General features: G+C 41.3%; 1 protein-coding gene across 2 annotated transcripts in view; it reads right to left on the bottom strand.

Moving 5' to 3' along the window:
- Window positions 1-24,558, bottom strand: part of ubxn7 (UBX domain protein 7) — a 107,325-nt gene that overhangs the window by 77,408 nt on the left and 5,359 nt on the right. For both annotated transcript variants that reach the window (XM_059950614.1, XM_059950621.1), the window contains exon 2: window positions 6,427-6,571. In XM_059950614.1, coding sequence (XP_059806597.1) covers window positions 6,427-6,571 — 145 coding nt within the window. The remainder of the gene's footprint in view (window positions 1-6,426; window positions 6,572-24,558) is intronic.

A 24,558-nucleotide genomic window follows, 5' to 3' on the forward strand; every position in this document is an offset into this window, starting at 1 on the left:
TTATTTAATTGTACCCCCAAACTACTCCTCCCCCACCACGTGATCTCAGTATTAGAACAATCAAATGATCTTGCAACTGAATATAAGAAAGCACTTTTAAAGAATGTGGCTTCAGTTGCAGATTTTTACCAGAAGTGACTAAAGCAAAGTTCACATTCTGTTGTAATAGTTAGGCCGCTGAAATGAAATCAGACATATAGGAATAGAAAGCGTTTGTGTTGATAGTACCTCAGACTATTTAAAGAAATTGACCACTGAGTTTCTTTACTTTGAGTTTGAATCACAAACACAGGAACAACAGCAACACCAACTATTAAGAACCCACTATTGTTAATATCTTTTTATCCTCTTCATATTAACCTCAACTCCAAGATAGCACCATTGACTTACCCATGAGGGATAAGTAGGCATATCATCGAAGGGCAGAAGCAGTTCTTTTAGCTGTGGCACCACAATGCCCCAAATATTTTGTAATGCTTCTGAGCATGTTAAAATGAATCTGCAGACTATTTATGATACAAACAAGCCTTTAACAGAAAGTAGACGGAAGGCTTTCCAGCATGAACACCGATTTATCGAACTTCTGGTATTTGCCCCCCCCTCACTATTGCCCATTCCTACTTCCCTCTCCCACCTTATCTCCTTACCTGCCCACCAACTCCCTCTTCCTTCCCTTTCTTCCAATGCCTTCTGTCCACTCCTATCAGATTCCCCCTTCTCCAAATCTTTATCTCTTTCACCAATCTACTTCCCAGCTCTTTACTTCAGCTCTCTCCTTTCCCCAGTTTAACCTATCACCTACTACCTTATATTTCTTCCCCCACCTTCTTACTCTGACTTCTCATCTTTTTTCTCCAGTCCTGATGAAGGGTCTCAGCCCGAAACATTGTCTGTACCTGACCACCTGAGTTCCTCCAGCATTTTGTGTGTGTTGAAAGGGAAGTATTTTCCAGTAACACAAGTGGCAAAAGAAAGTACAAGATTGAAATCGTATTATGCATCCAGGGCTTAGAATTGGGAATCTATCATTTGTTAAGGTGAAATTAAAATAAATTCAAAGAAGCCTTTAAAAAGATTCTCAGTTGAATACTCGAGGGGAGAAAAAAAAATCAAGAATATGGATAAAATGTGGGAAGTGGAACAAAATTATGGGAAATGGAGAGTCTGGTGTAAAGGTGATACAATGTGTAGAGTCGACAAGAAAGGATAAGCAGTGAAGAGGGCATAAATGCAGTCAGTTGGATGGATTGAAATGCTTAATGCAAGAAGTATCAGAGACAAGGATGATGAACTTCAAGCATGGATCAGTACATGGCCAATACAGAGACTTGACTGCCATTAGCACAGGAATGGCTACACAATGTTCTTGTTTTTAGATGTTTAAAAGGGACATAGAGAGAGGTAAGAAATGGGGGGGTGGGGCAAGTGATACTGTTAATCACAAGTGGAGGAATCATGTACTGGGTCTGTGTGGGTACAAATCAGAAACAAGAATGGAACAAATTACTCTATTAAGAGTATTCTATAGACTATCCCACCCAATAGCAACAGAGACACTGAGGAGTCAATCAGGAGGCAGATTTTGTAAAGGTCCAAAAATAACAGGGTTGTTGTCATGGATGACTTTAACTTCCCTAATATTGACTGGAACTTCCTTACTTCCTTAGATGGAGAGGACAAACACAAGGAAGTCTGCAGATGCTGGAAATTCAAGCAACACACACAAAATGCTGGTGCATTTTCCCCTCCCCCTCCTACTTTCAAATCTCTTACTATCTTTCCTTTCAGTTAGTCCTGATGAAGGGTCTTGGCCAGAAACTTCAACAGCACTTCTCCCTATAGATGCTGCCTGGCCTGCTGTGTTCCACCAGCATTTTGTGTTTGTTGCTCAGATGGGGAGGAATTTGTTTAGTGTGTCCAGGAAGAATTTCTGACACAATATGTAAAGAGGCTGATGAGAGGAGAGTTCATACTGGATCAGCACTAGGCAATGAACCTGCCTAGGTGACAGATCTCTCAGTGGATGAACAATTTGGTGACAGTGACTGCTAAACCTTAACCTTTACCATAGCCTCATACAGGGATAGGAGCAGCCAGTATGAAAACCCATTTAATTGGGGAGGATGAATTATGATGCTATTAGGCAGGAAGTTGGGAGCATAAAATGGAAAAAGTATTCAGGGAAATTGCCAATGAAAATGTGGAGGTTATTTAGGAAGAACTTGCATGGGTTTCTGGATAGACGTGTATGGGGTGTCCAGAGCTAAACCAGGTGAGAGTAACCAGTGGCATCATACCCTAATGAGATAGGGACATGCCTACCCTAGAATGAAAAATCAGCTCCTGCGGACTGGACGGATGAGATCAAGAGTGAGAGCCAATGGCCAGAAAGGCAGTTCTGCAACACTTTGTTGAGAGTGAAGAGCATGATGAGGCACAGAAGTCAAGGTCATATAATGCACTCAAGTTGTGATGACTACTTGTACCACTGGATCCAGACTTTCAAGGTCAAGAGAGTGGAACTGCCCCATGCAATGGTTTTCCACTTTAAAAAAACTCTCCCACACAGGTTTCCTGTCATCATTCGATAAGATGGACAGCCAGTACTTGTCCCATTGAGGCAGGGAAAGGATGGTAGGGTGAAAGATCCATGGTTAACAAGAGTAAAACATCTAGCCAAGGGGAAGAAAGAAGCATACTTAAGGTTTAGGAAGCAAGGATCAGTCAGGACTCTTGAGTAATTAGGTTTCCAGAAAGAAGCTTCAGAACGGACTTAGGAAAGCTAGAAGGGGACACGAGGATGCCTTAGCAAGTAGACATAAGGAAAACCTCAAGGTGTAATACAAATACAGAAAGAAAAGGAGAATGCCAACTAGAGTGAAGGTAGGGCAGACCGGAGATAAGAGAGGAAACGTGTCTGGAGCCAGGGAAGTAGGGGAAGTCTTTAATGAATACTTTGCTTCAGTATTCACCATTGAGCAGGATCTGGAAGAATGTGAGGACAATATAGAACAGGCCAGTATGTTGAAATGTGTTGACATTAAGAAAGAGGATGCTCTGGAACTTTTGAAAATCATTAGGATAGATAAATCTCCTGAGCCTGTTACTATGGGAAGCAATGGAAGAGATTTACTGCGCCTTTGGGTATGATCTTTGCATCCTCAATATAGGAGTGGTACCAGAGGATTGGAGGTGCCTTTGTTCAAGAAATGAAATAAGGATAACCCAGGGAATTATAGAGTGATTCTAACATCATTGTCGAGCAAACTAATGGAGAAGATTCTTAGAAGCAGGATTTACGAGCATTTGGAGAAGCATAGGCTGATAGGGATAGTCAGCATGGCTTTGTGAGGGGCAGTTCATGTCTCATGAGCCTGAATGACTTCTTCAAGAGCAGAGCTTGAGGTGTCAGTAAATTTTAGGAAGGTGCTCGAAAAGGTTCTGCATAGTGGGCTCATTCAGAAAGTCAAGAGGCTTTGGAATCCAGAGAAACTTAGCTGCATGGATTCAAAATTGGCTTATCCACAGAAAGCAGTGGTGGTAGATGGAATGAATTCTGCCTGGAGTTAGGGGTTCCACAGGGATCTGTTCTAGGACCCTGCTCTTTATGAAGTTTATAAATGACATGGATGAGGAAGTCGGATGAGTTTGTAAGTTTGCTGATGACACAAAGGCTCATGGTGTTGTGACTAATGCAAGTGGTTGTCATAAGTTATAACAGGACAATAATAGGATGCAGAGCTGGGTTGAGAAGAGTTCAATGTGGGGAAGTGTGAACTGATACACTTTGCAAGGTTGAATGTGAAAGCAAAGTACAAGGTTAATGGCAGTGTGGAGGAACAGAGGGATCTTGGGGCCCATGTCCATAGATCCTTTAACATTGTCTCACAAATTGATAGGGTAATTAAGGAAGTGTACGGTGTGTTGACATTCATTAATAAGGGAATTGAGTTCAAGAGCCATGAGGTAATGTTACAGCTCTATAAAACACTGGTCAGACCATACTTGGGAGCATTCAATTCTGGTTGTCTTATTATGGGAAGGATGTGGAGGCTCTAGAGGGTGCAGAGATGTATCAGAATGCTACCTGGATTCAAGAGCATGTCAAATGAGTAGAGGTTGAATGAGCTAGTGTTTTTCTCTTTGGAGAAGGAGAACGATAGATGATATAAAAGAGGTTTAAGGATAAAGGGTATGGATAGAGTGAACAGCCGGTGCCTATTTCCCACGGCTGGAATGGCAATAATTTCCATTTCCCCCTTGGGAAATTCCAGAGGGTATCTTTTTTTTTAAATCAGTGATTATAGGAAGGATGGAACATGTTGCCAGGGGTAGGAGCAGAGGCAAATACATTAGGGACATTTAAGAGACTCGTAGATAGGTACCTGGTTGAAAGAAAAGTGGAGAAGGAAGCATTAGATTGATCTTGATGTAGGTTACAAGATCAGTGTTGAAGGGCCTGTACTGTTTTACTATTCTATGGTGTACGTGAAACTGGCTTGCTGGTTGAAAGTTTGTGCATCTAAACTTGTTATGCGTTTTGATACAAGTGTTAAAAAATATTGCCTGAGCTTGTAAAGTTAACAGAATACACTAGAAAGAGATATAAGTTAGCAGTTTACAAATCATCAGCAGGCCTCAGTTTAAATATAATAAATCATTTGTTCCATCTTCTGGGCCTCAGATAGCCTCAGAAAAATTCTTAACAAGTTATTATCAGGTTTTAAAGACTTTTGTCTTGAGAAAAAGGCTGGCCTAGTCTTTTTTTAAAAATCAAGTTAAAAAATATACTTTATCAGGAGTTTGAAGAGATTTGGCATGTCAACAATTGCGCTTAAAAACTTCTATCGTTGTACCATGGAGAGCATTCTGACAGGTTGCATCACTGTCTGGTATGGAGGGGCTACTGCACAGGACCGAAAGGTGGTTATAAATCTAGTCAGCTCCATCTTGGGCACTAGCCTCCAAAGTACCCAGGACAACTTCAGGAAGCGGTGTCTCAGAAAGGCAGTATCCATTATTAAGGACCTCCAACACCCAGGGCATGCACTTTCTCACTGTTACCATCAGGTAGGAGGTACAGGAAGGCACACATTCAGCGATTCAGGAACAGTTTCTTCCCCTCTGCCATCCGATTCCTAAATCGACATTGAAACTTTGGACAACACACACAAAATGCTGGTGGAACACAGCAGGCCAGGCAGCATCTATAAGGAGAAGCACAGTCGACATTTCGGGCTGAGACCCTTCGTCAGGATTAACTGAAAGGAAAGATACTAAGAGATTTGAAAGTAGTGGGGGGGGGGGAGAGGGGGAAATGCGAAATGATAGGACAAGACCGGAGGGGGTGGGATGAAGCTAAGAGCTGGAAAGATGATTGGCGAAAGTGATACAGAGCTGGAGAAGGGAAAGGATCATGGGACAGGAGGCTTTGGGAGAAAGAAAGGGGGAAGGGGGAGCACCAGAGAGAGATGGAGAACAGGCAGGGTGATAAACAGAGAGAGAGAAAAAAACAAACAACTAAATATGTCAGGGATGGGGTAAGAAGGGAGGACGGGCATTAACGGAAGTTAGAGAAGTCAATGTTCATGCCATCAGGTTGGAGGCTACCCAGCCGGTGTATAAGGTGTTGTTCCTCCAACCTGAGTGTGGATTCATCTTGACAGTACAGGAGGCCATGGATAGACATATCAGAGTGGGAATGGGACGTGGAATTAAAATGTGTGGACACTGGGAGATCCTGCTTTCTTTGGCGGACCAACCAAAGGTGTTTAGCAAAACGGTCTCCCAGTCTGCATTGGGTCTCACCAATATATAAAAGGCCACACCAGGAACACCGGACGCAGTAAACCACACCAGCCGACTCACAGGTGATGTGTCGCCTCACCTGCAAGGACTGTCTGGGGCCCTGAATGGTGGTGAGGGAGGAAGTGTAAGGGCAGGTGCAGGTAACAAGTGCTCCTGGTGTGGCCTTTTATATATTGGTGAGACCCGACGCAGACTAGAATACATTTAAATTGAATGCAGGTTAAAATATATAAATCAATATTTCAGTTATGCAGATTAATGACAGATTATATATCACACTCTGCTGGCAATATTTACTCCATTGTGAGAGGTGCAGTCTTTCAATGGTTACATTGAGACCTAGTTAGCTTATATTATAGGACTTTGAGAGTCTTGGAGTTAATATGGCTCATTAGGTTTCTGTACCATAAATTGACTGTCACATTTGCCCTTACTGCAAAGAAATAAAAGAGTAATCCATACCAAATCTAGAGGATATGATAAAGCATTATATATGTGGCATATTATTCTTGAGGCCATAGTTGTGTACGGGGCATGCAAGGGGATAAAAGCAATATCATAAAATAGATACCCAGAATCTAAGCAATTCAACCAAATTAAAAAAATCATAAAACATACTGTGGAGGCAGTCTACTCGACGTCCCTGCTGTACTAGTACTGGGTTCTTCAGCTATTCCACCGCCATCCAGGTACATTGTGACAGCCATCTCCAGATTGTTGCTGCATGCTTCTAATATATGTTTCCCCACACTTTCACTGGCACCTAAATCACAAAATGTTGAGAATTTAATATGACCAAAAATAAATGCAGTTGAATTTCTTAAATATGTAAATATAAGCCATAGCAGTATTTAGCATATCAAGGATATAATTATTACAAAAAAATGAAAAAAGTACGAAATACCATTCTTGCGTCATTAAGAGTTTCACATCTGGAATTACCACACAGGAACTGGAAGTAGTTGTACTCATCTCAGCAGAGAATAATACACCAGGGCAATGTGCAGGTGTTTCTACACTACAACTGTCTTCTCCTAGTCCATCTTATCTCAATATCTTTCAGTTCTTCTCCTTCTCAACAGCATTTACATGCCAGTCAATGCACAGTTCAGGGCAAGATAATTGTGTCACTTAACATTTACTGTAGGTTAGTTGTATGGTCAGGGAGCTGTTCCTCAACTCTAACAAAAGAGGTAGGTTTTGGAGATTGTGCTGAGCAGCTTTCGACAAACCACCTATATTCAATATTCACAGATGCTTAAACATGAGAAAATCTGCAGATGCTGGAAATCTAAGCAACACACACAAGATGCTGGAGGAACCCAGCAGGCCAGGCAGCATCTATCAGTCCTGATGAAGGGTTTCAGTCCAAAACGTCGACGGTTTATTCTTCTCCATATTTGGGATGCAGTACTATTATAGTTATGTAATGTTGCAATGTTACTTGTCTATAAAAAATGTTAAAGTAGGTGATCATAGCCATTGAAACTGTAGTTAATCTTTTATTATTTTCTTTGCATTTATAATGTATAAAACATTGTGAAAGGAGACTAGAACTAGTTTCCCCTCCAAAAGATCTGTTGCATCGTGTTTTCTATCTCCTAGTTACAGCTTCTGTGTAACTCAATTTCGCCACAACATTTGGGGGCTTGCCTGGGATAGATTTGTGACTCACTACATGGCCAGTGGACATACTTATTCAGGAGAATGTAAAGCATTACACTTTTTTGTATGAGAGTATATTTGTGTGTATGTGTCAGAAAACCTTTGCAATGGCTCAAAGGGGAAAACTCATGAATTTATCCCGTTTATCCCTTTCCCATCTTCGCCTTCTACTTGGGACTGGAAATAACATGGAAATACTTGCAAGAGAGTAATCAGTGCCAGGCACAGCAAGAAGTACATAATACACAAATAGCAGTATAGAGAAGTGTTAAGTGGGTTGCAAATAGAGTGCATGCAAAGAAAAAGAGACAGGAGCAAGAAAGAGGAATTACAACAATGAAGGACCTGGATATGTAATATTAAGAAGTTAGCATCTCATAGGCCGCTTGTGACCCTGGCTATTTTTTAAAGGTCATAGCAGCTATGAGCTTGAGGAAAAGATTATAAATGCACAAATGCTTTCTCATGAGACAAGCTGAGCTTGAGAAAAAGAGTATAAATGCACAAATGCTTTCCCATAAGATAAGCTGAACAGGTGACAATAGCCTTGGTGTGAGAAATATATTGTGCTTTGTGTTTCTTATGGCACCTGCAAGATAAGCAATTAGAGGGAGTGACTATTTACAAGGGCAGCAGACTTTGGGTGGTGGGCTTGTGCATGTCTGCATCCAGACATAGTAGCAATTAAAACTGTTACACAAACAGTTTATAACTGATAACATTAACAATACTCATCTGTAGAGAAACTAAGCCGGGGGTAAACCCACATGTATCTGTGTAGGTGACTGCATGATATAAAAAGAACTGTATTTGCTTCAGAAGGCAGAGACCCTCGAAGCAGCTTCCGAAAGAGAGTGCTTAAAGAGGGTTCTCTCGAGTAACTTGCTAATAAAGAGTTAAAGTTACTTTCACCATAGTACGTCGTGTCTTTGCATCGGGTAGATCGAAAGAAGTTTATAACAGATAGGCTGAGAGATAAATGGAGAAGGGTCCAACAGGTGAATGCTTACCAGGTAGCAGTCGCGGGAATAGCCAAAGAGGAAGGTTATGAAGAAGATTGGGAGATACTGGGTCCAGGAAGTTGACAGGCAGGAAAGTGCCAGCAAAAATACCCAGGTATGACTGAAATTCATTAGAATACATCCTGAAAGCTTAGATATTGGTTAAAGCAAAATGTCTGAGGAACATATGGGACAGTACTGCCCAGAATTCTTGGTCGGTACATGGGTACTAGTAGTGGTAGTGCCAGTAATGTGGAGAGGGATCACTACTTTAAGGGGTGAGTAAGGCAGTGACTTGGGGAAGATGAGAGTAATTGGGGACTGACAATGTTAGTAGTTCAGAAAGCTGATGAACCCATCACAGATTATGGACGCAGAAATACTGGGCTTATGAAGAATACGCAGGAGGATCTGTCACAGGTTCAGCATAGAAGTGCCATTACAAAGAAAGCACTGCATCATCTCGACTTTCTTACAAGTTTGCATAGGTTCATGTCACCTAAAACTTTGCCAAACTTCTATAGATGTGCGGTGGAGAGTATAATGACTGCTTGCATCACGGCCTGGTATGGAATCGCTAAAGTCCTTGAACGTAAAAGCCTACAAGAAGTAGTGAATACAGCCCAGTCCATCACAGGTAAAGCTCTCCCGACCACTGAGCACATCTACATGAAGTGCTATCACAGGACAGCAGCATCTATCATAAAGAACTTCCATCACCCAAGCTATACTTTCTTCGCGCTGCTGCTGTCAGGAAGGAGGTATAGGAGCCTCAGAGCCCAGAATACCAGGCTCAAAAACAGTTATTACCCCTCGACCATTCTGCTCTTGAACCAGAGGGGATAACTTCATGCAACTTCACTCACCCAAACACTGAACTGAACACAACCTATGGACTCGCTTTCAATAACTCTTCGTCTCATGTTCTGGATGTTAATTGCTTATTTATTCATTATAATTTTTTTCTTTCTGTATTTACATCTTTTTGTCATCTTTTGTACATTAGTTGGTTGTCTATCTTGTCATGCGTGGTCTTTCATTGATTCCATTGTTTCTTTGTATTTATTGTGAATGCCCACAAGAAAATAAATCTTAGGGTTGCATATGGGTTCCTTAGGGTTGAGTATGTGACATGAGAATAGGTTGAGTGAACTTGGCCTTTTCTCCTTGGAGCGATGTAGGATGAGAGAGGTCCTGATAGAGATATACAAGATAATGAGAGGCATTGATTGTGTGGATAGTCAGAGGCTTTTTCCCAGGGCTGAAATGGCTAACATGAGAGGACTCATTTTAAGGTGATTAGAAGTAGGTACAGAGGAGATGTCAAGGGTAAGTTTTTATTTTACACAGAGAGTGGTGAGTTCGTGGAATGGGCTGCCGGCAACAGTGGTAGAGGCTAATACAATAGGGTCTTTTAAGACACTCTTGGATAGGTACATGGAGCTTAGAAAAGTAGAGGGCTATGGGTAACCTGAAGTAATTTCTAAAGTACACATTCAGCATAACATTGTGGGTCGAAGGGCCTATACTGTGCTGTAGGTTTTCTACACTTCTATAGAGTGACATATATGTAACTGATAATAAATGTACTTTGACCAGCAGTGGGATCAACCTACTCCATAACAGTATCATGAGCTGGGAAGAAAGATTTGAGGAGGGGGAAAGAGGCAGCTGTAGCGTACGCAGCTACTACAAGGACACGGAGGATTTGCTTTGTATATTAATTAGTAAACAGGGCACCTCGTTAGAGACTGTCGCAACAGACACAGAATGGTAAAATAGATAGTGCACTACAGTTGTGTTCACTCAGATCACAGTTCAAGGCAGTGTCTCATTAAGGAATAAAGTGTGATAGTCACCCACAAAAACAGACCGGTCCTGAACTGTGCATTAATTGGCAAGGATACAACTTTAACAATGTGTTAATACAGGAAATGGCCACCTAATCACCTATTCACTTGTGCTCCTCATCTTCACCCCATACTTCTGCCCTCTTTCTTTCCAGTCCTAATTAAGATGTCAGCCCAAAACATAGACTGTTCATTATTAGTAAGGATAGACAGCAACATCGAACCACAATTACTTACAACCCCGGTGCTCCACAAGGTTGCGTCCTCAGACCCCTACTCTACTCCCTGTACACTGTTGACCATATAGCCAGATACAGCTTAACACAATCTACAACTTTGCAGATGGTACACAGTAGCAGGCCGGGTTTCAAATAATGAGTCAGATTACAGGAGAAAGAGTAATTAGCAATGTACGTCCATGACAATAACCTTTCCCTCAAGATCAGCAAAATGAAGGAACTGGTCACTGAACACACACAAAATGCTGGAGGAACTCAGCAGGCAAGACAGGTTCTTTGGAGAATAAATAGCCAAAGTTTCAGGCTGAGATCCATAATCAGGGCTGGAAAGAAAGGGTGCAAAAGCCAGAATGAGTTCAGGAAAGGGGATAGTGCACATACTCCTGTCATCATTAATGGTAAAGTGGTCAAGACTGTTAAAAGCTTCAGACTGACAGCTCAAAACTTCAAAGTTCAAAGTAAATTTAATATCAAAGTACATACAGTACTGTGCCAAAGTCTCAGGCACATATATAGTTAGGGAGCCTAAGACATCTGCACAGTACAACAATAATTTTACATATTACATACTGCCACAAAAAGAGGGGAATCATGGCTAGGAAAGGGGAAAGGGAGAGGGGACAGAGCGGGAAGCCTCAGTAATGATCAATAAACCAATTGTTTGGAGTCAAATGACTTTGCCTGGTGTCTCAGGTCACCCGAAGTCCCAACACTCCTCTGCCACCTGTCCCACACCATTCCTACAGCAATCCACCCTTGCTATTCCTTTGCTCCTACCAGATTTACAAACTCGCTCTCCACTTTGTATTAACAAATATAGTACTATGCAAAAGTCTGTGTATGCCTAAGACTTTTGAGCAGTACTATACATGTCACCATATACAACCCTGAGACTTATTTTCCTGCAGGCATACTCAATAAATCCAATAACCATTATAGAATCAATGAAAGACCACACCAACAGGCCGGACAACCAGTGTGCAAAAGACACCAAACTGGGCAAATACAAAATAAAGAAATAATAATAATATAAAGAATTAGGCAATAGATACTGAGAACATGAAGAGTCCTTGAAAGTAAGCACATACAGTAGGCTATGGAAACAATTCAGTGATGGGGCAAGTGAAAATGAGTGTAGTTATCCCCTCTGGTTCAGGAGCCTGATGGTTGAGGGGTAATAAAGTTTTAGATAACATTTCAAATCTTTGCAAATGCCTCAGCAAGCAGAGGCACTGCCATACTTTCTTTGTAATTGCACTTACGTTCTGGGCCCAGTACAGGTCCTTTGAAATGATAACACTGAGGAATTTAAAGTTGCTGACCTCTTGAGGACTGGCTCATGGTCCCTAGTTTTCTTCTGAAATCAATAAACAGCTCCTCAGTGTTGCTGACATTGAATAAGAGGCTATTGTGGTTAAATTCCGAGAAGAAAGTATCACCATTAGCTTGTCCTGGTCCAACTACGCTGATGCAAAAGCCAAGAAAGCTCACCAGCACCTCTATTTCCTGAGAACTTACTTGAATAAAGTATATGAATTTTGTGTGATTAACTAAAAAAAATGTGCTGTTGATGCCCAGTCTAATGGAAATTGTCTTTTGAGTGACGTTGAAAAGCCATAGAATAAGATACAGAAAATGTCAGGAAATTTTTAAAAAACTGGCTGGGTGCTAGCAGCATTATTAAAACTTAAGAAAGCTTAAGCATGCCGAGCTAGGAAGTCAAATAAATGAAACTAAATGTGAACGTGCGGAGTTAGAGATTCAAGTGTGTCAACTAAAGCGAGAACAAGGTAAATTGACTGAGCAAGTTAATAATTTAACTCATCAATTGGGGGAAAGGAAGAATGTGGAACATGTTGAAGTAACAGTATAACAGAGACAGTAAAACTTCTAACAAACAAATCTCCTTGTTAACTAAATGAGTGAGAGTGCATCAAGATAAATGTAGCTGTATCGAAATGCACTGTTCAGAGTTGCAGAACAGACTGGAAGAAAGCTGCAATGCACAGCAGGAGCCTTCAGTGGGCAGTTCTGCCAACCCAATGGACGGTGTTAACAGTCATGCCATTTAAGTTGGAATGCAGCCAACACAGACATAGTGCCACCTTGGGAAATCCAAGGAACTGTAAAATGGATATAACACTGACTCACAGACCTCAGGTAACTTAAGTGATGATCACTCTGATGAGGTAACTGGTCTGGCAACCATGTTACGAGTTACCCCAGCAAATAAAACAGCTGACATATCAAGTTAAGGATGGTAAAGGAGAGGATACACAGAATTTACCAGTGGTCGGGATGCAACTAAGAAATGGCTGGTTGAGCAAAAATCAGACAGCTTATATGTTAATTACTAGTTGGAAATGAACACGTTTCATTCTTACTGGATACAGGAGCGGAACTAACATGCATAACCAATGTTTTTGCCCAAAAATGCAACATACCATTGACTAACATCCGTAAATATGCATATGGTGTTGGAGGACAGAGAATTTAACTAATCAAAAACAAACCCGTTGACCAATTGGTCCTCATCTACGAAAATTACAGTTCTGGGTGGGAGACATCCTACAACTTCTCCTTGGAATGGTTGTCCTATTGATTTTAAACTCCACTCTTGAATTCCTGGAGGATAAAATTATGTGGATAATTGATAACTGATAAACATTGAATGGTCTTTTCATTATACACATCATCCAGAGTCATCAAAAGAAATTGAAAGAATGAATGGCATCACTAAACAACAGCTGACTAAGTATCACTACAGCTCTTTCTTTGGTTTTATGTAGCATCAGAGCAACCCCAAGCAAGGAAACAAAACTTGAGTCCACTTGAAGTGGTAACAGAGTGACCAATGTCACTACCAGAAGCCCTCGATCTCAGAGGGGCTGATATATACAGTATGGCAGAAAGTTTAGCTGATTATTGTGTTAAATTATCCCAAGCAGTTCAGCCTGCTTCTCAACAGGTATCTGCTGCTTAGAGTGGTCCATTGGAAAGTGGATACACCCTCTCCTCTTGCTGTGGCAGTCCCTTGTTAGTGAGAGACAGAGAGCCTGCTTGAGATGACAAAGAGTGGTGGATTGCAGATCATGTTCTCTATAGGCTTGCTATTGCTTGCATGCTGGGTGGCGGGAGGGTGTGGCTGATACTTCTGCTGGAGCAAGTGGGAGCAGGGAAAGGGTTGATGCTTTTGCTGCTACTTGTTCATGGGGTTCTAACATTTTTCCGTTATTCACTCTTTGGGTTTTTTTCCCTTCTCTGTTTTGTTGACATCTGCAAAGAGTAAGGATTTCAGGATGTATACTGTATATATTTTCTGAAATTAAACTGAACCATTGAAAAATCCAAACTTGTAAAAGCGTGCCTGATGTATCCATTCATGAAGTATAGTCGGCCCTCCTTACCTGCGGATTCAACCAACTGCGGATCGGGAAAACCCGGAAGTTCTCTCTCCAGCACTCGTTGTTTGAGCATGGGCAGACTATTTTTTCTTGTAATTATTCCCTAAACAATACAGTATAACAACTATTTACACAGCATTTACATTGTATTAGGTATTATAAGTAATCTAGAAATGACTTAAAATTCCAGGCAGTCCCTGGGTTATGAATGAGTTCCATTCCTGAGTCTGTCTTTAAGTCGGATTTGAAGTCAGAACAGGTACATCTGGTATTATTTAGTGTGCCAGTTAGTCAAATGTTTTTCTTAGTATATAGTACATATTTTACTTTTCTATGCATATAAAACACTTAAGTAACATACATATTTCAATAATTAAACCACTGCGTTGCTTAGTAATAATTGTAGCTTTCATCGGGGCAGAGCCTTTCATATGCTCCATTAAAATTGTTCCGATAGTTGACCAACTGTAGCCTAACATTTTTCCAATGACCAATGGCGTTTCACCTCTTTCCAATTGCTTTATTACTCCCACCTTATTTTCAATCGTGATTGTGATTATTTTCGTAAACAGAAACACTGCGGATTCAGAACTGCGCTGCCAGGTCCTAATGTCCACTACACTAAGACATGTTAAATAAAGTCCAGAGTTCCGCTGGGTCCTAAAGACCACCACACTGGGACAGGTTAAATAAGGGACTTGAGCGTCCGCATTTTTTGGTATCTGCGAGCAGTCCCGGAACCAATCCCCCGCGGATAAGGAGGGCTGACCGTAATGCTATAAATGCTTTGATGAACATGTATATATTCTTTGATATTATACAACTGAAGTAGTTTTTGATTACTCTGTAACATGGATACTTCCAAGTTTTCCTGTCTCTGAATGTTCAGACATGATTCTAAATGTGTGATTTAGAATCAAAGGAATGATTGATGGGATCAGTTGTTCTTTATGTTTTAATGAAGTATTAATTGAATTCATGAGCTTTTAGCAAGACTAAATTTATAGCTTCACTAACATATAACTTGTATTTTTAATCTATATGTTTCACAATGTGGTGTTAGACTCCACCTACTGGTGGTAAAATGATATAACCTTTACATAATGGTTTATCACCTCATTTTTCATTGGCCAAGTGTTAAACTTGGCCAAGTGTTAAACAATGGCCAAGTGTCCTCTTGTACATAACCCTTAACTCAGGAATTTTCCTTAATCTCAGTATAAATGTGTCTGCCTCTTGCAAAAAAAATCTCCATCTTTCTTTGTTCTTAGCTCTTTGATTCTCAAGTTCCTGCCCATCTCCTAGTAGTAACTACTGCCACACGCTCTGTGCCTGTCTTTTTGTTTAAACTTTCAATAAACAAACATGAAGCAACAAGATTTCAACCTACTCTTGGACTCTTGAAAGAACCTGCAGGTTGGAAATCACCAGATCAAACACAGTCTAGCAAGCTTTCACTGCTTTATGCATATAAATGAGGTCACCCTGTGTTATCTAATATAAATTACAAACATAGAAAAACTACAGCGCAAAACAGGCCCTTCGGCCCACAAAGCTGCGCCAAACATGTCCCTACCTTAGAATTACCTAGGCTTTACCCATAGCCCTCTATTTTTCTAAGCTCCATGTAGCCATCCAGAAATCTCTTAAAAGACCCTATCGTTTTTGCCTGCACCACCTCCGCCAGCAGCCCATTCCACGCACTCACCACTCTGCGTAAAAACTTAGCCCGACATCTCCTCTGTACCTACTTCCACGCACCTTAAAACTATGTCCTCACATGCTAGCCATTTCAGCCGTGGGGAAAAGCCTCTGGCTATCCACACGATCAATGCCTCTCATTATCTTGTACACTTCTATCAGGTCACCTCTCATCCTCCGTCACTCCAAGGAGAAAAAGCCAGGCTCACTCAACCTATTCTCATAAGGCATGCTCTCCAATCCAAGCAATGTGCTTGTAAATCTTCTCTGCACCCTTTCTATGCTTTCCATGTCCTTCCTGTAGTGAGGCAACCAGAACTGAGCACAGTACTCCAACGGGGGTCTGACTAGGGTCCTGTATAGCTGCAACATTACCTCTCGGCTCTTAAACTCAATCCCTCGATTGATGAAGGCCAATGCACCATATGCCTTCATAACCACAGTCATCCTGCATAGCAGCTTTGAGTGTCCTATGGACTTGGACCCCAAGATCCCTGTGATATTCCACATTGCCAAGAATCTTACCATTAATCCTATTTTTTGCCATCATGGTTGATCTACCAAAATGAACCACCTCACACTTATCTGGGTTGAACTCCATCTGCCACCTCTCAGCCCAGTTTTGCATCCTATCAATGTCCCGTTGTAACCTCTAACAGCCCTTCACACTATCCACAACACTCCCAACCTTTGTGTCATCAGCAAATTTACTGACCCATCCCTCTACTTCCTCATCCAGGTCATTTATATAAAAAAAATCAGAGTGATTTCACAACTATTTCCTTAAATACATGCAGTAACAATCTTTGCATGGATTCAATTCCCAAATTTAAGCTGAGGAATTTAAATTTAGCTATTAATCTGGCAATCTGAAATAGTTTTAGGTATGATAGCTATGAAACTGACAGATTAACATAAATACCTATTTGGCTTATTAATATTCAGGAGAGCAAATCTAGAGTTCCTATTCCATATTAAAGCCAAAAATAATCAACAAATAACATTGAAGCTCTACAATCCTATATCTTACTGTGCGTGGCGGACAATTACACAACTGAAGAACATTCTTATCCCAACAATTCTAACCTGCATTCATGAAAGTCCATGCTGGAGTATTTGTGACCATATTCTGCCAGGAGCATCAAATGGATAACCCATGTCAGCTTTCCCTGGAGATACCCATCATCACAAAAGTTCAATTGATGTGTTTCAGCACATTACATTAAAAAATAGTTGAATATATCAAATATGGCAAAGGCATTGGGATCAAACAAAATCCTGTTGTGTTTCTTAACTAACTGCCAAATTGTTCCAGCAGTAACAACACTGGCATCAGTCCAATAGGATTGTTTACGTCTTGTTCACAAAATGCAGAACAGATACAATCAATCTTCTTCTCCGGTGGTGTTTAGGACTTCCTTCATTGTATCGGTACCTTCCCCTCGGTTTTCACTGCTGTTAGTCACGCAAGTCCCAGGTGGAGACTCAGGAAAACCAATGCACTCAAGTATAGGATTTTTCATTGTTGTTTCTATAACAATTTTGTTCTACCTGTCAGGGATAAACGCCCAAAACTGGAGGATGGCAGACCATTCTACCACTCTAGTGTGGTCTCTACCCTTTGACATGTTTGGCATGGGTGATGCTACCAAGAGCAAAAGGATAGAGCCATAACTCGAGCAAAAACAGCTCTCTGGGTCATTGAGGCATGCAAGTTTACAAACCCAACTACAAAGTTTTGGTTTTCTTGGAGGCTGTGGAGAGAATGGTAGGATTTAAAAAGTGAGCAAGACCTGTTTGGGACTTCCTTGAGAGCTTGAGACCACAGGAAGAGTTACTTGTGGAGAGAAGCTGTAGGCCAGTGGTGCTATTCATGCAAGATGTGGTAGATCTGGGAGATCTATAGTCTTCCTGATTACTACATCTGCGAGAAGCTCATACAGACTGCGTTAGGGAACTGGAGCTAGAGAGCTAGATGACCTACGGCTCATTCAGGAAAATAGTGAGGTGATAGGTAGGAGCTACAATACTTTTCGTGATTTTTATTAACGACCTGGATGTTGGGGTAGAAGGGTGGGTTGGCAAGTTTGCAGACAACACAAAGGTTGGTGGTGTTGTGGATAGTGTGGAGGATTGTCGAAGAATGCAGAGAATCATAGATAGGATGCAGAAGTGGGCTAAGAAGCGGCAGATGGAGTTCAACCCGGAGAAGTGTGAGGCGGTACACTTTGGAAGGACTAATTCCAAGGCAGAGTACAAAGTAAATGGCAGGATACCTGGTTGTGTGGAGGAGCAGAGGGATCTGGGGGTACATATCCACAGATCCCTGGAAGTTGCCTCACAGGTAGATAAGGTAGTTAAGAAAGCTTATGGGGTGTTAGCTTTCATAAGTCGAAGAATAGAGTTTAAGAGTCGCGGGGTAATGATGCAGCTCTATAAACTCTGGTTAGGCCACAATTGGAGTACTGTATTCAGTTATGGTCTTCTCACTACAGGAAGGATGTAGAAGCATTGGAAAGGGTACAGTGGAGATTTATCAGGATGCTACCTGGTTTAGAGAGTATGCATTATGATCAGAGATTAAGGGAGCTAGGGCTTTGGAGAGGAGGATGATGAGAGGAGATGATAGAGGTATACAAGATATTAAGAGGAATAGATAGAATGGACAGCCAGCGCCTCTTCCCCAGGGCACCACTGTTCAATACAAGAGGACATGGCTTTAAAGTAAGGAGTGGAAAGTTCAAGGGGGATATTAGAGGAAGGTTTTTCACTCAGTGGTTGGTGCTTGGAATGCACTGCCTGAGTCAGTGGTGCAGGCAGATACACTAGTAAAATTTAAGAGACTACTAGACAGGTATATGGAGGAATTTAAGGTGTGGGGGATATATTGGAGGCAGGGTTTAAGGGTCAACACAACATTGTGGGCCGAAGGGCCTGTACTGTGCTGTACTATTCTATGTTTTTAGATATTCACTGCTAAGTTTCAGGAGGCAGATAGCTGGATGACTGTCAGAGGAGAAAAAAGATATAACCTATACAAAGGGATGGACTACACTTGAACTCAAGGGACCAATATTCTGGTGGGCAAGTTTGCTTGAGCTGTTGAGGAGGGCTTAGACGAGTCTGGCAGGGGATCAGAACCAGCATGTCAGAGTTAGGGTAGTAGGTGTAAAGGTACACTCAGTTGCCACTTTATTAGGTACATCTGCACACCTGGTCATTATTGTAAATATCTAACCAAATAATCAAACAGCAAATCAGCACGTAAGAGCATACAGAAATGGTAAAGAGGTTTAGTTGTTGTTCAGACCAAACATCAGAATGGAGGAGAAATGTGATCCAAGTGATTTTAAGCATGTTGGTGCCAGACTGGGTGGTTTGAGTATCTCAGAAAATGCTGATCTCCTGGGATTTTCACGTACAACAGTCTCCAGAGTTTACAGAGAATGGTGCAAAAACAAAAATCATCCAGGCATCAGCAGTTCTGCGGCGAAAACGCCTTGTTAATGAGAGTTCAGAGGAGAATGGCCAGACTGGGTCAAGCTGACAGGAAGGCAACAGTAACTCAATAAGAATGGATTACAACAGTGGCGTGCAGAAGAGTATCTCTGAACGCACAACACAACAAACATTGAAGTGGATGGGCTACAGTAGCAGAAAACCACAACAGGTTCTACTCTAGTACCTAATAAAGTGGCCACTGAGTGTAGACAGAATGGGTAGAGAGAGACACTGAGGAGGTACAGGCAGTGAATAGGGCATAATAGCAGTCAGTGGATGGGTTAAAACGTGTTTACTTTAATGCAAGAAGTGTGAGGAACAAGGGTGATGGACTCAGATCATGAATCAGTACATGGAACGACAAGCTCACAGCAGAAATAGATGCTAGTTTGTCTGGAGGCTTAAATGTTTCAAAAAAAGGGAAGCAGGGAAAGAGATGACGTGGTGGATAGATCATCGTGTGTGTGTGTGTGTGTGTGTGTGTGTGTGTGTGTGTGTGTGTGTGTGTGTGTGTGTGTGTGTGTGTGTGTGTGTGTGTGTGTGTGTGTGTGTTCGCGCGCGCATGCGCCTCAGAACCAAGAATCACTAGATCACCCCCCCCCCCCCCCCCACCTCCAATAGCAACAGAGATACTGAGGAGCAGATTGGGAAGCAGTTTTTTGGAAGATGAAAAAAATTGAAGGGTTGGTGTCATGGGTGAATTCAATTTCCCTAACACTGATTGGCACATCCTTAGGACACAAGGAATTTGTGAGGTGTGCTTCAGAAGGTTGACGAAAGGAGAGGCCATACTGGATCTGGTACTAGGCAATGAACCTGGACAGGTCTCTATGTGGGTGAGAATTTCAGTGACAGTAACAACTCCCTGACCTTTACCATAGTCTTGGACAGGGATAGGAACAGATGGTATGGGAAAGTATTTAATTGGGGGAGGATGAATTATGCTGCTATTAGACAGGAATTTGGAACCGTATATTGGGAACAGATGTACTCGGGGAAATGTATGATCGAAATGTGGAGATTCTTTAGGGAGCACTTGCATAGGGTTCTGGATAGGTATACAGTATCTCACTGAGGTAGGGAAAAGCTGGACCAGCTGGAAAAATGGGCTGAGAACAGCAGATGGAATTTAATGCAGACGATTGTGCGGTGTTGCACTTTGGGAGGACAAACCAGGACAGGACTTACATGGTAAGCAGTAAGACAGTGAAGAGTGTGGCTGAACAGAGGGCTCTAGGAATACAATTTCCTTGAAAGTGGCATCACAGGTAAATAGAGCTTTTGGCACACTGGCCTTCATAAATCAAAGTATTTAGTACAGAAGTTGCATAAGACATTGGTAAGGCCTAACCTGGAGTATTATGTGCAGTTCTGGTCACCTATGTAAAGGAAAGATATCAATAAGATTGAAGGTGGAAAGAAAATTTACAAGGATGCTGAGTTATAGGGAAGGTTGAATAGGGTAGAACTTGATTCCCTAGATGGTAGGAGAATGAGGGGAGATTTGAAAGAGGTATACAAAATTATAAGGGGTATAGATAGGGTAAATGCAAGTAGGCTTTTCCACTGAGGTTAGCTGAGTCTAGAACTAGAGGTCATGGATTAAGGGTGAAAGATGAAATGTTTAAGGGGAACACCGGGAGGTGACAGAAGTTTGTGTAGGGGAACACTTTGCATCCAGCAACCACAATGCCATTAGTTTCAAAGTAAATATGCAAAGAGATAGGTCTGAAATTCTAAATTGGAGAGAGGCCAATTTTGATGGCATCAGAAATGATCTGTCAAGTGTGGATTGGGACAGACAAGAGAAAATCTGCAGCTGTTGGAAATCCAAGCAACACACACACAAAATGCTGAAGGAACTGAGCAGGCCAGGCAGTATCTATGGAAAATAGTCGATGCTATTTTATATTGTTATATTGTTCCACTGTTTAAAAAAAAGGCTCTAAACAGAAACCAGGAACTATAGGTCAGTAAGTCAGACATCAGTTACGGGAAAGTTATCAGAAGCTATTCCAAGGGACCAGATATCCAAGTATTTGGATAGAATGGACTGATTAAGGATAGTCAGCATACCTTCATGCATGGTAGGTCGTGTCTAACCAATCTTAAGAGTTTTTCAAGGAAGTTACCAAGAAAGTGGATGAAGGCAAGGCAGTGGATTTTGTCTACATGGATTTTAGTAAGGCATTTGACAAGTTCCCACATGGAAGACTGTTCAAGAAGGCTCAGCATTCAGGATGAAGTAGTAAACTGGATTAGACATTGGCTTTGTGGGAGAAGCCAGAGTGTGGTAGAAGAGGGTTGCCTCTCTGACCAGTGGTGCGCCGCAGGGATCATTGCTGGGTCCTTTGGTGTTTCTTACAGCAGCGTTCTTTGTGGACTGGGAAGTATTCACTACTTTTTTAGGCTTTTCCTTTATTGGGCATTGGTGTTTTCATAGTAGGATGAGATGTAGCCAGTCAAGATACTCTCCACTGTGCATCTGCAGAGGTTTGTCAAAAGTTTTAAATAACATGCCAAATCTGCACAAACTTCTGAGAAAGTAGAGGTGCCTTCTTTGAAATGACATTTGTGTGGTGGTCACACAAGAATTTAAAGTTATTGGTCCTCTCCACCTCCAATCCCCTGAGCACTGGCTCATGAACTTACAACTTCTTCCGAGTCAATAATCAGCTCCTCCATTTTGCTGACGTTGAGTGAGAAATTGTTGTCATGGCATCAGTCAACGAGATTTTCAATTTCTCCTATATGCCACATTTAATTCAGCCAACAACAGTAGTGTTGTCAGCAAACTTAAATATGCCAATGGACCTGTACTTAGACTCACAGTCATAAGTCTAAAGAAAGCAGAGCTATGGTTAAATACACAACCTGGTGGTGCACCTATACTGATGGTGATTTTGGAGGAGATGTTCCCAATCTGCACTGACTAGAAGTGAGGAAATTCCCAATGTTCTTACTATCGTTTTTGGTATTTTTTTTAATAAAGACCTTTCCAAATCTTTGAAGCTTTGCTGCACTTCTTCATAAATTATCCTTTCTTTGATATATTAGACATTGATTAGCCACTATAATAAACATTGATTTCTTTACTCCAGTAGCCTCATAGTTTAAGCAACCGGCTATAAGTTTAATACTCTATTTTCAAACCCAAAAACATTATCAAACCCAACAGGTAAATTATGTGTTGCAGCTTCTCTTCTGCAGAAAATTCTTTTCTCTGAGATTACTACTTGACCACTTTTCAAATACAATTCAAGATGCAAAACAGCTTTTTCTGGATAGTTCCACAAGGTCTTGCTTTTGGAAATTGTCTTGAATACTTTCAATGAAAATCTCTTAGATAACTTCCATTTCTCCCTGCCCAAAGTCAAAGCATGAAAAGTAACAATTACTAATTACTATCACTGCAAACTACACATTTCTGGATAAATATGGTTAGGTGACCTATAAGCCATTTAACTATCACCTGTGTCCTGTTCTTTCTCAGGTTTGCCTATAATTAGTGTTAGTGTACCCTCCAAAACTCAGTATAAAACATTCCTAACTACCTTCATAACACCACTGCCTTTAGGGCAAACACTTACACTGTTCTACTCAGCTTTTCAGATGAGCCCATACCTTAAAATGCTTAGTTCTCCATCTTGGCCCCTTTGTAAACACGTGTTTAATAACAAAGCTGTCAATAAAGCTAACGGTAGGGAGGTGAATTGAAAACAACATGTTTGAAATACTTATGCATAGCATATGAAAACAGGATTGGAAGGAGGATGAGATATGACCTGATAAAGATGTACAAAATGATAAGAGAAAACAGATAGAATGGATAGCCAGACTTTTTCCAGGGGTGGAAAAAATACAGGGGTATAATGCGAAAGTGATTGGAGAGAGGTATAGGAGTGTCAGGGGTAAGTTCTTTATACAGAGAATGCTGGGTTTGTGGAATACCCTACCAGGAGAGGTGGTAGAGGAGGGTACATTCCGGCATTAGAAGCACAGGGAAAAATTGATGGTTATGCAGGAGGGGAGGGTTAGATTGATCTTCAGGTAGGTTAAAAGGGTGGCACAACACTTTGGGCTGAAGGGCCTGTACTGTGCTGCAATGTTCTATGTTGTAATACTCCGCAAGCCACACCAGCTTCAAATCAATGACCTTTCATCAGAATTTGGAAATATTAGAAATAAAACAAGTTAGACAGAGTGGAAGGATGGACAAAAAGAAATGTCGATAACACTTATTAATTTGAATATATTTCTTACCAGTAATTTGCATAACTTTCTATAATTTTTCATCACTGCAAATTATCATTAATTTTGACTTTTGAACCATCTTTCCTTGCCTAGCAACTCTTTGCTGGTATTGCTTCAAGTCAGAAAATTATATTAGAACGAGTATTGGGGAGTGGGAGAATATAACACAGTAACATATAGAAGCAGAATTAGGCCATTTGCCCCATCGAGTCTGCTCCGCCATTTCATCCTGGCTGATCCATTTCTTTCTCAACCCAAATACTCTGCCTTCTCCCCCTAACCATTCATGCCCAGACTAATCAAGATCTTATCAACCTCTGCATTATATATACCCAAAGACCTGGCCTCCACAGTACCTGTGCCAACAAATTCCACAGATGCACCACTCTCTGGCGAGAGAATTTCCTCCTCATCTCTATGGACAACACTCTATTCTGAGGGCCTCTGGTCCTAGACTCCCCCACCGTAGGAAACGTCCCCTCTGTATTGAGACCTTTCAGCAATCAATGGGTTTCAATGAGATTGCTCTCATCCTTCGGAATTCCAGTGAGTACAGGCCCAGAGCCATCATTTGGTCCTCACGTGGTAACTTGTTCAGTTAAGGAATCATTCTCATGAACCTCCTTTGAACCCTCTCCAATGTCAGCGTATTCATTCTTAGATACTGTTCACAATACTCCAAGTGAGGCCTCACCAATGCCTTATAAAACCTCAACACCACATCCTTGTTTTTATATTCTAATCCTCTCGAAATGAATGTTAACATTGCATTTGCTTTCCTCACCACTGACTCAATCTCCAAATTAACCGTTAGAGAATCCTGCATAACGACTCCTAAGTCCCTTTGCACCCCAGCTTTTTAAAAATGTTTCCCCTATTTAGAAAATATTCTATGTTTTTATTTCTTCTACCAAAGTTCATGGCCATACACTTCTCAACACTGTATTCCATCTGCCTCTTTTTGCCCAATCTCCTAATTTGGCTAAGTCCTTCTGTAGCCTCTCTACTTTCTCAACACTACTTGCCATTTCACCTACCTTCATATCATCCGTAAAATTGGCCACAAAGCCATCAATTCAATCAATCGAATTTCTTGGCATAAAATGTAAAAAGTGGTCCTAAGACAAACCCCCTG

This window comes from Hypanus sabinus, chromosome 2 (assembly GCF_030144855.1).
Source record: "Hypanus sabinus isolate sHypSab1 chromosome 2, sHypSab1.hap1, whole genome shotgun sequence".
Lineage (NCBI taxonomy): Eukaryota > Metazoa > Chordata > Chondrichthyes > Myliobatiformes > Dasyatidae > Hypanus > Hypanus sabinus.